At 41.9% G+C, this 12,906-nt stretch overlaps 1 protein-coding gene and 1 non-coding gene across 10 annotated transcripts in view; one reads left to right on the forward strand and one right to left on the reverse strand.

Moving 5' to 3' along the window:
- HSD11B1 (hydroxysteroid 11-beta dehydrogenase 1) overlaps positions 1-12,906 on the reverse strand; it is a 64,963-nt gene that overhangs the window by 43,746 nt on the left and 8,311 nt on the right. For 2 of the 9 annotated variants that reach the window (XM_077902236.1, XM_077902246.1), the window contains exon 2: positions 11,021-11,048. The exons of 2 other annotated variants lie outside the window; for them this stretch is intronic. In XM_077902236.1, the coding sequence (XP_077758362.1) occupies positions 11,021-11,048 (28 nt within the window). Of the gene's footprint in view, positions 1-9,853; positions 9,994-10,897; positions 11,049-12,906 lie in introns of those variants that run through there. 5 more of the 9 variants (XM_077902240.1, XM_077902244.1, XM_077902239.1 and 2 more) reach the window with 5 other exon arrangements.
- Positions 2,459-2,564, forward strand: LOC144316656 (U6 spliceosomal RNA). Its single transcript, XR_013382580.1, has one exon. It is a non-coding gene; the product is annotated as a U6 spliceosomal RNA (small nuclear RNA).

Raw genomic sequence — 12,906 nt, forward strand, 5'->3', positions numbered from 1 at the left:
GAGTGTGTGCATGTATGTGTGTGTGTGTGGGGGGGGGGGGTTGCAGGGTGTCAGCTTGTGCTTCGTCCTCAACTAGCCTTCTGTTCCCTCACCAATAAGACACCTCCAGTCATAGACGGCTCATCTGTGACACCAGGAAAGTGCTATTGGAATGGGACTTTCTAGCACTCATAAGCAATGAAGGTTGAGAGGACAAAGGTTCCTATGGGCTAGAACCTCTCATAACAAACACCAATGAAAGGTGGCAAGGCACAGGATGAAAGGTGGGGCGGGGAGGGGGAGAGGGAGTCAGGTTTAGATCCCCAGTCTTTTCAACTGGCCACTGAGAAGAATATTCTCACTGGTCACAAAGCCAAGCTCTTAGCACACAGAGTAAGACAAAAGGAAAAATCTTGTATGCACCTTAATAGCTTTAGCCAAAGCCTTGGGTCTCTGGTGATGTGGAAATGGGGTTCAGAGCAAATGGTCAAGAAATAATTCTTAAGAATGTCCTCAGTGCAAAATTGTGGTTTTATTAAAGCACAGGGACAGGACCTGTGGGCAGAGAGAGCTGCGCTGCGGTCATGAGAAGTAGCCAATTATATACTTTTAAGTTGGGAGGGCGTTAGGGACAGCACAAACCTCCAAGATATTTTGGAAACAAGATTTCCAGGACCCTGAGGGGGCTATTTTCAGGAAAAGTTCATTTATCACTGTTTGGTAAAAACTCAGTCATGAGACCCTTCAGCTGTCTATCAGTGGGCCTTATGCTTGGAGGATGATTGCTAACATCTATCTTGGGGGGTAGAGGTAAAGGAAGTTTCCAAGCTTCCAGACTATAAAGGAATGTCTCTATGTTTAAAGTAGACTCAGGGTCCTGAGGGGTCGGCCTAAGACTGCCTTTTGCCTTAATGAGTGTCCACATTGAGGCAGCTGAGCTCCCAGAGGAAGGTCACTCTGCCTGTTCCAGGGACTTGTCAATGGGCTGTAAGCAGTAAGGAAATTTAACTTTTCTTTTGTCTTTGTTTCCCACATCATTCCCCCCTGAATAATTCTGACCTTTAGATCTTTAAGGTTGCTGAAGGTGGAAGGTCTTATCTTCCATAACTTCCTCCGGCCAAATAGGGGCATAGCGATGTCCCTACCTGTGGGTCAACATTGGGCAGTTGGGGGCTTTATATATAGAAGCTATGAAAGGCAGAGGCAGCTGAATTCAAGGGAGACCACACGTGTGGGTCTTCCCGAGTGGAAAGGAGCATATGTTGGCTTGAAGTTATGGCAGGAAACGAGTCTCAACATCAGGTGGAGAGAAGTGGGAGAAAACAGCAAAACCTGATTAGAATAACAAAAAGAAAAAAGAAGCCCAAATAAAAGTCTTTTGATGGTTGACAGAAATCCTCTGCCAGTGCAGGAGCTCAACCAATCATTTAAGGAACGAGAAGTATTGTTTAAAGCACCAATTTCATGTCAGTTAGAAACCCAGAAATGTTTTTGTGATCATCTGGAACGCATACGCAGCATTCTGTTTTTAAACTAGCACAAGTTCCACCTCATGCAGCAGTTAAAACATCGACTGCCATTCTATTTTGTAAAACTGCTTTTTGCATTTGTGTTACTTCAGTATTTAGTGGGAAATGCTATTTTGAATGTCATTTAGGGCTTTGGCAGTGTACTTATTAAGAGTTTCCTGGGATGCCTGGGTGGCTTAGCGGTTGAGCATCTGTCTTCAGCGCAGGTCATGATCCCAGGGTCCTGGGATCGAGTCCCGCATCAGGCTCCCTGAGAGGAACCTGCTTCTCCCTCTGTCTATCTCTCTGCCTCCCTCTGTGTATCTCTCATGAATAAATAAATAAAATCTTAAAAAAAAAAGTTTCCCTATGCCAAACGACATCCTCCAGGCTCAAAGAGGGAACAAGGATGGATGCTACGTGGTCATACCAATGAGACACAGAATGTGTCATCATCGTTTTAAATTTGGATGGTTGGCTGGGTTGGTAATGGTTCTAATAATGTGTCTATGCATCCAGACAAAACTCAGAGTAAAGTGGTCTCTCCAGCCTGGGGGAAGTCATGGCCACACGTAGAGCCTCACAGCCATTGGGTCCTTTCAGGAGCCAACTAATAATTCTAATAATTATTAATTATAATTCTAATAATAAGCCAACTTTCTAATTCTGGGCCTCCTTGAACTGCAGTCAGGATATCAAGGGTTATTTGGTTTTAGAGGGCCGTGTTTCCAGGGGGTTGTGGATGCCAAGCCTCATGTAAAAGGTAATGAATTGTTAAGGCCCAAGCTATTTGCTGAGTTATTTGTGCAACAAAAGATGGTCCGTTGTCACTTTATAGGGACCAAGGGAGTCCAAATCTAGGGACAATTTCTCTTAGCAAAGTTTTTGTCACCTCGGTGGTCTTTTCTGTTTCTTAAGGAAAAGCCTCTATCCATCCAGTAGAAGTGTCTACATAAACCAACAAGTACTTAGTGCTCGCTTTGGCAGCACATATACTAAAACTGGAATGATACAGAGAAGATTAGCATGGCTTTGCTCAAGGATGACTTGCAAATTCGTGAAGCATTCCATAGTTTTGCACTAAGGAGGGCACTTGATAAGATAAGCACTAGGTGTTAGACTATATGTTGGCAAATTGAATTTAAATAAAATATTTTTTAAATTAAAAAAAAAACGGTAAGTACTTATATCTTTTACAAGGTGACATTTGTGTAAAGTCTAATTGCCAGTCCTCTCCAGGATATGTCCCCTGCCTTTGGACTGGCCTTAAAAGAGGGCAGGGGCAGTTGCTCCCTCTGGGTTTGCTTGTGCACAAACAGCACATGATCGAAGGACCTGTTTAATGTTGGTGGTTAAGCTAATTCCATCAAAGATGTTGTTAACCATTTGTCCCAGGGCCTTTCTTACCCAAATGGGTAGCCTGGTGTAAACCCTGTATGACCTTCCATTGGTTATTTGTGGGTATAAAGATTTTTCTCTCATTATTAAGAAGCCAGTCCTTTGCATTTTTTGCATATCCTCCTTCCTGGGCTCTGTAGTTTCTTAGTCTGAATAGATTGGAGCTATGGACTTTATTGGGGTGAAGACTAGTATACTTAAGATTTGTTTATTTTGTGCCGCCTGCTGGCTGCACGGTCTGCCAGATTGTTGCCTTTAGATTCTAAGGTCATATCCTTTTGACGTCCTTTGAGGTGAATTACAGCTACCTCCTTAGATGGGAGTACAGCTTCAAGAAGGGTCATAATTTTCAGGTCCATATTTGATTGGGGAGTTATGGCTTGATAATACGTCCCATTCCTTCCAAATGCTCCCTGGACCTGTAGGACTAGGAAGGTATATTTAGAGTTAGTATAGACATTAATTTTCAGGCCCTTTGCCAATTGTAAAGCACGAGTGAGCACTATTAATTCTGCTTTGTGGGCAGACATATTTGCCAGGGGGCCTTTGGCCTCAACAGTCTGAGTTAGAGTGACTGATAGTGTACCCAGCTTTTCTTAGCCCCTTTTCCGTAAAACCACTGCCATCAGTAAATCAACTGTCATCTATATTTTCAGTAGGGGAATCTTTTATTTTTTATTTTTTTATTTTTTTTTTTTATTATTTTTTTTTTTATTGGTGTTCAATTTACTAACATACAGAATAACACCCAGTGCCCGTCACCCATTCACTCCCACCCCCCGCCCTCCTCCCCTTCTACCACCCCTAGTTCGTTTCCCAGAGTTAGCAGTCTTTATGTTCTGTCTCCCTTTCTGATATTTCCCACACATTTCTTCTCAGTAGGGGAATCTTTTAAATCTGGTCTGCTAGAATAAACAAAATCAATAATCTTTGAGCAGTCATGTTCTAACATGAAAGTATGATGGTCAAGCCCAGGCATAAGGGTAGCTGGGTTTAAAGTATGACAAGTTTTAAGTATTATTTCAGGTGTATCTAAAGTATAGCCTGGTATTTAATAAGTCAGCCTTTCATCATCTATTGGTAGCTTTTGGTCTCTAAGACACTCTGGATCTGATGTGGAGTCATCACTGTCATGGACTGTCCAATAATAAGTTTGAGGGTTTTCTACCAGGAGGGCTGTTGTATGTTTGGCTAAAGCCTCTATTTGCAATTTTACATCAATAGAAGTAGTTCCTAGGACAAATATGGCTAAAGGACAAAACCACCAAGAAGCCCTCTTTGTTTGGGGTCTAGCCTTAACAATATCCTAATTATAAGAATCACTGGCAAGTGGGAGGAGACTTGTCTCAGGACATAAGAGCATCCCCAACAGCATCATCCAATCCAATCATAAGGAAAGTGGGGTCCTCCATTATCTTCACAAACCCGTAGTTAACCCCATGGAGTGGGGTAAGCTCTGACTTTTAGGGAATGATATTATCATCCCAGCCACACAGAACTGGTCAAGGTGCTAGTTGAAACATACAATTGTTGGGGAATTAATCCCATCTTCCAGCTGTTCAAATAATCATATGCCCATGGGGTCCTGTTATTATCCCCACAGAATAACAGGCATGAAGATTGTCTATACATGAAATGTTGTGGTAATTTCTCTGAAGTTTACCTCAAGTTGTCTAGCTTAGGCAAACAATAGTCAAAGACAATAGTCAAAGTCAAACAATAGTCAAATAGAACTAGAATTTAACATTCACAGAGGTGCGTTATTGAGATATTATTTTTCTTTCTCTAATCACCTTCAATTCTGGAGATAGTCAAATCAAGACTGATTCATTTAAAAACAAGTCCAATTTTAACAAATGTGGACTAATTATTTACATAAGTTCAGCAAAAATAGCAATTTGCCATATAGATCTTTTTTTTTTTTTTAAGATTTTATTTATTTATTCATGAGAGAGAGAGAGAGGCAGAGACACAGGCAGAGGGAGAAGCAGGCTCCACGCAGGGAGCCTGACATGGGACTCGATCCCAGGTCCCCAGGATCACATCCTGGACTGAAGGCAGTGCTAAACCGCTGAGCCACCTGGGCTGCCCCCTATAGATCTTTCAAAATCAGTTTTGCTGGAACTTTTCATAAAGAATCTAGATTGAACTTCTAGTAGCTTCTCAAGGCCAGAAGCCAAGTCAAATAGTTGCCATCAGACATGCCTGCAATACCTGTAGATTTGGGTGAATTCCTCTTCTTGAGGTCCCCAAAGTATCCTGAGGTTCCTGCACCTGCCAGGAAGTGACATTATTTACTCACTTGGTAAGGCTGCTGGGAACTCTATAAGCAAGGTATCAGGCCAACATTTCCATGGGACTTTATGGCTCCATGTTTCATAAAGTCAACCTCAATTCCTTGAAGCTGTCTGGTCATATCTTAGTCTATGCATGTCTCTCTCAACTATGACGTTCCCGTCAAAGCCTTGGTAATAATCAATGTTTTCGATGGTGTCCTGTTACAAGGAGAACAGATTCTTATTGAATTTATGAAAATGACTATGACTGCCCTGAAAAAAAGAATACTTAGACTTTTTGAATTTCATAGGGTTCAGAGAGAGAGAAAAGTTAGATGGTTCAGTTTGTTCACAAAGGGATATTTTATTATATTTTTCTAAGTCATAGATATCTTAAGAGAAAGTTTCCTTAATCTGGGAGAACATTAGAGAACCAGCGATATTTTAAACAATAGTTACAAAAACTATAATCATATTTCTTTTTTTAAGATTTTATTTATTTATTCATGAGAGACACACAGAGAGAGGCATAGACATAGGCAGAGGGAGAAGCAGGCTCCCCCTAGGAGCCCGATGTGGGACTCCATCCCAAATGGGGGATCACACCCTGAGCCAAAGGCAGGCGCTCACCCGCTGAGCCACCCAGGCATCCCTGTAATTATATTTCTTAACTCTTTTAGTCCCATGTTAATAATCCTTATTTAGTTTGAATGTGGTTTTTAGTTCTGGATATTCTTACCCATTTCAGTTTTAGGATTGTAAAGATACCGAATACTTGTATTTGTCCTAAATGTCCTTTTCATGAATGTCCTTGAAGATGAAGCATGTTTTTCTTTTTTTTCAAAGATTTTTTAAAATCTATTTATCCATGGGAGACACATGGAGAGAGGCAGAGACACAGGCAGAGGGAGAAGGGAAACATGTTTTATAAAAGCATCAGAACACTTCTAAGTGACCAAAACTCAGAAATGGACATGTTTATGATCTGATATGACAATTCATTATGATGCAATTGGCAAGCAAATACAGTTATTTCTACGACACAGAACACTTCAATAATCAGAATATTGAGTGATGATCTTATACCAGAATATAACATACCAAATAAACAATCCTAATTAGTCAGACTTGATTTACAGTTTAAATCTTGGAGAAGTATGGAAAACCTTAGAAAGTTTTAAAGCACATGCCTAAATAGGGTTATAGATCATCAAAGACCTGACAATGATGAGGTAAAAAACCTAGAAACTGGTTTTTTCTGAGCATAGAAAACAACTCTGTTTATATTTTCTTATCAAGAGCAGACTAACAATCCAAGAAAATGTGTCTTTTTAACAGAGAGAATGCAGAATTTCAATCTTATACCAGTGTATCTTTTTTAAGATTATATTTACTTATTTCAGAGAGAGAGTGAGGGGCAGGGGAGGGATAGGGATAAGGAGAAGGAAAAGAATCACAAGCAGACTCCATCCCAAATGTGGAACCTGACAGGGAGTTCAATCCCACTACCCTGAGATGATGACCTGAGCTGAAAACCAAGAGCTGGATGCTTAACCCACTTAGCCACTTAGGCGCTCCATCAGTGTATTTTAAAAATCTATTCATTTCAACCTTTGTCTGTCCTGACCACACTTAAAATTCCTTTCCAAGATGTCCCTTCAGAAAACCTTCTACAACTTTCCTTTGCATTCAGATTTCGTCCCAAGCAATTGGTCTCCAACCAGTCTTATTTAGGCCAAAATTACCTTCTTAAACCTTCAACAAAAATGTATTCCTAATTTCTTAGATCTTTCGCATACATAGAGTTGCTTCCCTTCTTTCTTTCTTTCCTTCTTTCTTTCCTTCTTTCTTTCTTTCTTTCTTTCTTTCTTTCTTTCTTTCTTTCTTTCTTTCTTCTTTTTCTTTCTTTTCTTTTTTAAATTTTTAACTAACATTTTTTTAAAAGAGTGGGAGTAGGGAGGGGCAGAGGGAGAAGCAGACCCCCACTGAGCAGAGACCCCCCAAGACAGGGCTCAGTCTCAGGACCCTGAGATCATGACTCAGCCCAACCGACTGAGCCACCCAGGGGCCCCTGTTGCTTCCCTTATTTCCATCAGTCCTAAAACCAAGTAGTAATAAGTTGTGAATTATTACACCAGAATTCTTCAAATGGCAAATTTATAGATACATTTAAGCACAAAGTAGTTTTTCACAGCAGATCCAAATATCCTTAGTTTCTCTGCAATAAGAAGTCAAAAGCAGATACACTGTATGTTTAGTAATCAATGCTTTAGCACTTTATCCTATTTGGAAAAGACTTAGATGACCAATGAATTTAATCTCAATTCAACAACCAAGAAAAACTTTAAAACTTCAAGTTACCAACGATTGTGAAAGCTATCTTAACAATTACCCAAGAAAACTTTAAAACAGACAAAATTAGTTATCATTTTAAGTCATCTTTTTGCTAAGATACTGCAACATGATAACCTGAGGTAACACGAGCTTATTTGATGTTTAGTAAACTTTGGTAGAATAAAAGTTTTATATTTAATGCAGATAACGCTAAAAATGTGTCATTTTAAACCAACAAACTTAAATTACTTTAAATACTAAATTATGTTCCACTTAAAAGTCAACCACTTTTAAGTCCACTTAAAAGTCCACTTAAAAGTCAACCTGGGTCCTGGGTCCACTTAAAAGTCAACCAATTTGTTCTCCATTGTCAATTTTTACCTGGGGCACTGGTGGGGAAATCTGAAGAGGGTGGTGTTAAGTCTGAGGGGGTGCTCTTCACTCCTTGACATGGTAGGAGGAGGAGCCAATAGTGCCAGAGGCACCGGGGATGGTATTAGGAACCAGTTATGCAGGTTGCACCCAAGGTGCTGTAGAAACAAGAGGGGGAGGTGAGGCAGAAGAGGCCAGGTGCTGCCAGAAGGCAAAGAAAGAGGGTTCCTGGATTTAAACCTCATCAACTGACAGATAAGCAGATGTCATGTTTTGTTTTTTTTTTTTTTTTTTTTTTCCCACCAAAGTGGAAACACTTTGGACCAGAGAAGACAGGGAACTTCCCCAAAGCAAAGGGAGTTTTGGCAGCTCCTTGGGACTATTCCTTAAAGTCCCCATCCCGAGGTAGACTAATGAGACTAATGAACCACAATTGGCTCCAACTATAGCTATTTGCCCAGGAAATAAATGAAGGAGAAGCACCCACATCTATTAGGAGGAGGAACAGGAGAGAGGGTCGTGTCCCCTCCATCAAGGATGGCCTATTTCCTCCAGCAACCTGGGTTCTATCAGGAGGAGGCCTATTTAATTATCATTCAAATTATCAGGAGGGAGTTTACTGGCTGAGTTAGTGACCCAACATGTTCTGGAAGAGGCCGTTAGGTTCAGGTCCTGATTTAGATCCATGAAGTCCTGGACCGAGGATACCTCTGTCCATTTGCCCTATTTCCTGAACAAGAGATTGATGGATCTGAATGAGGCCATGCAGTGTTACAGGAGATTGGTCCCTTCCTAAATTTTGCAATCTGAATTGCTTCTAGTGGGTTAAAAGGCATTCTGAGGCAGAGTCCTTGGGAACTGAAGAAGGGAGAAGGTCCATTATCAAGAAAATCCCCCCCCACCACCACCACCACTCCTGGGTGGCACTCCACGTAGGCTATGTCAGAGGTTCCTGGTATCAAAGCGACCTAAGGCGTCCCTTGAATGAAATCGCTATGATTGCTGCCTTGCCACTCACTAAAGGCCCTGTAGGAGGGATGCTAGCATCCCCCTCCTTGCCCATCACATTCTATGCTGCAAAATGGGTGCCAGTGTATGGATGAAGATACTATGCCTTGCCTTGCTGTGAAGAACCTGCTGCTTTTTAATCCATGGAAATATTAGAAAATATTAGAAAACATTTTTTCTAATATTAATATTAGAAAATATTAGAAAAGCTTTACAAGGCGAAATTACCCAAATGTGTAAGGTAAGTAGTTAGTAGAGGACATTGATGGAAAACAGTAAAGATAAGAAATCCATCACAGTCTAAGTGACATTCTAATACATGTAGACGTTTACAGTCAGCTTCCCTAGGAAATGGTTTCTGGTTGGGTTTTTTTTTTTTAATATTTTATTTATTTACTCATAGAGACACACAGAGAGAGAGAGAGGCAGAGACACAGGCAGAGGGAGGAGCAGGCTCCATGCAGGGAGCCCGACGTGGGACTCGACCCCGGGTCTCCAGGATCACGCCCTGAGCTGCAGGCGGCGCCAAACCACTGCACCACCGGGGCTGCCCCCTGGTTGGGTTTTAATTCAATCAGGAACGGCCGCTCTGAGTGGAGATCTTGAGGTCAGAAGTGATGAGACCAGAGATCACCAGAGATCACCAGGGGATCACATTAGACCAATGAGGAGGGAACTTCACATGAAAGTCTTAAAGATTGGCAGCCATCCTGGTGACTCAGGTGGCTGTCCTGTGCCCAAGACAGACAGCTTTGTATAAGGACAGGAAGAAAGAGAGGGCATCAAGTTTCTGGTCTTGTTACCATTCCATCCATGATACTAACTTCCAGAGAAAAGACAAGCTTTCTCCTCCCCGTAGAGTACCACGGACTAGAGGGTTGCAGCATGAACAGCTGACATTGAAAGTGTTTCAATAAGACCATACTCCTTAAAAAGGCCTTGAAATGAAAGTAAAGGAAGGGAAGAGAAAGTACTCACCGAATTTGCACCAAAGCTTGGAGTTCAGATGAGAAGACTCAAGCCACGTGACCGGGCACCAAAATGATGTGGAAATGTTGGAGTTCAGAGCAAATGGTCAAGAAATAATTCTTGAATAATGTCTTAATAATGTCATAATAATGTCTTCAGTGCAAAATTGTAGTTTTATTAAAGCACAGGGACAGGACCTGTGGGCAGAGAGAGCTGCCCTGGGGTCATGAGAAGTAGCCAATTATATACTTTTAAGTTAGGAGGGCGTTAGGGACAGCACAAACCTCCAAGATATTTTGGAAACAAGATTTCCAGGACCCTGAGGGGGCTATTTTCAGGAAAAGTTCATTTATCACTGTTTAGTAAAAACTCAGTCATGAGACCCTTCAGCTGTCTATCAGTGGGCCTTATGCTTGGAGGATGATTGCTAACATCTATCTTGGGGGGTAGAGGTAAAGGAAGTTTCCAAGCTTCCAGACTATAAAGGAATTTCTCTGTGTTTAAAGTAGACTCAGGGTCCTGAGGGGTCGGCCTAAGACTGCCTTTTGCCTTAATGAGTGTCCACATTGAGGCAGCTGAGCTCCCAGAGGAAGGTCACTCTGCCTGTTCCAGGGACTTGTTAATGGGCTGTAAGCAGTAAGGAAATGTAATTTTTTCTTTTACCTTTTTTTTTTTTTTTTTTTTTACATCATTTTGGAGCCACAGTAATACTTAGGAGGGCTGTGCCACAGGGTTAGGGACTAAATGCTGTTCTACTATGTACTTCATTGCACGGAAGTTGGTGGGCAGCCTAATGTCAATGTAACCCATTCCATGACAGAAGACACAAAGGACACAGACCAAGAAAAAGACTGTCTTTGGAAAGAAATGGATCACTAACCAAGGAGTACTCTAGCAAATTTAACCAGTCGCTAGTCCCAAGGAACCAGTCCCACAAATATTTTCTCTTACTCATCTAAACTTAGAAAGAGGGAAAAAGGACTCTCACCACTCTCACTCCATTGGACTCTGCACATAGAGATCCTGGGAGGCTGACATGGTAAGAAATCTTACCTTCTGCCAGCTGTATGTCAGATGTCCCAGGATTTCTGAGCAGCAGCAGTGTCTGGGGTGAGCAGTGTCCCGTGAGTTAAAGTATCCTTCTGACTACGTCAACTGCTGGGGAGGGGAAATTACCTCTGCCTTTCAAGGTCCTTCTGCTGGACTAAGAATCAAATTGAGATGAGACAGATTAATAGGAGAAAATCAAATTTACTTTCAGACGTACACTGAATCCACACAGACATGAAATTCCAAAGACAGTGAGGCAACATGAGGCTTACAAGAGCTAAGGAGAGGGGTAGGGGTCTGAAGATACAAAGGGTGGGCAGTGTAGCATTAGCAGGAGGGTGAAAGGAGATGTTTGGAAAACAAAGATTGCTGTTATGCAGATAGGTGTCTTAGGTAAAGAGGAATCTCCTCTACAGCTTTCTTCCTGGTACAAGCAGGCAGTTGGTGGTGGTGGTGGTGGTGGGGGGGTGCAGATAAAGGCCTTCTCTGAATCTGCTTGGTTTGGATTGCTTTTCACTCAAAATAATGTTCTCGTCAAAGTGGCCCATCTTAGGATGGCTTGCCCTTGGTCTCCCAAGGGTGTAAAGAAGCAAATAGGCTGGTCTATGTGGGGGACGGGCAAATAGGCGAGGCTTCAGAGGCAAGGGTAACCTTGATCCCATATTGAAACAAGAGCAGGAATATTCTAGGCAAATGAGGAAGGATAAGAGTGAGCACGGAGCTGGGTTCCAGGAGTGTCTGTGGGAGAAGGGAGGGCTGGTTTGTAGAACATTCCATGCCGCGGAAGCTGTGTGAGAAAATAGAAGGAGGTGTGAAAGAGAATGGCATGTTTGCGAAACTGCTAACAATTCCATATGGCAGGATCACTGAATTTAAGGGGTGGGGTTACACGGTTAGAAATCTGCCCAGAGAAATGAACAAGGGGTGGTGGAAAGGGAGGTCTGGGGGGGTGGGGGTGACTGGGAGATAGGCACTGAGGGGGGCACTTGATGGGATGAGCACTGGGTGTTATGCTGTATGTTGGCAAATTGAACTCCAATAAAATTTTTTTTTAATTTAAAAAATTAAAAAGTAAATTGAAAAAAGAAAAAAGAAAAGAAATCTGCCCAGAGAAGTAAGCGGGAATCACATCTTACAGGGCCTTAAATACCTACTGCTGGAATTTGTAGTTGTGGCCATTCACTCTCAGACTTGGAAACTTTGCACCCTGGGATCCCTATCCCTAGTCTAGAACTCTAGCTGTTTACTGGCCTTTTATATTCCCTCATTGCCTTGCGTCAAAATTCTGGGTTGTCCCCCCTCCCCACACACTCCTCAGGCTCATCAATCCAGCCTTGCCCCCACCATCAACACTTCACTCCTTCTGTACGCTATGCCTGAGCCTCTGGAGGCTTCTGGCCTCCTGCAGCCATACTCAACAATGTTACTGGGCTCCTCCAACCCTGCTAGATTTTTCTACCTTGACTTTTATGGTGGATTCTGTTTATATTTACCTGACTTCTCAGTAGCCTCTCTTTCCTGCCCCAGAGCATCTTCTTCCCTTGGATTCCACCCATTTATATTCTCTGGGCTTTCTTCCTACTTTTCTGACTCCTTGTCGGTGTTCTTTACAGACTTCCCTTCCCTTTGGATCCCTTGAGTTGGCCTTGACTATGTTCTCACTCTTTTCTTCTCCCTCTTCTCCAGGGGATTTCCCTCACTCCAGTGACTCCAATTACTATCTTCGTGTTGATGAAACTTAAAAATTTCTATCTCCTGTGCAGCATTGTCTCCTAAGCATCAGGTGGCGTAACCAACTGCTTATTCAACCTCGCCTTTTTAATGTCTCCTAAACACCTCAAACTCAACATGCTGAAACTGACCTGATTTTTTTTAAACAGCCTTTTTGAAATATAATTTATATACCAGAAAAGTATCTTGTGTAAGCGTACAATTCAATTTTTAATAAATTTATAAAGTTGGGAAACCATTACTACAATAGAATTTTAGGACATTTCCATCACCCCAAAAAG

The sequence above is a fragment of the Canis aureus genome, chromosome 6 (genome assembly GCF_053574225.1).
Source record: "Canis aureus isolate CA01 chromosome 6, VMU_Caureus_v.1.0, whole genome shotgun sequence".
NCBI lineage: Eukaryota > Metazoa > Chordata > Mammalia > Carnivora > Canidae > Canis > Canis aureus.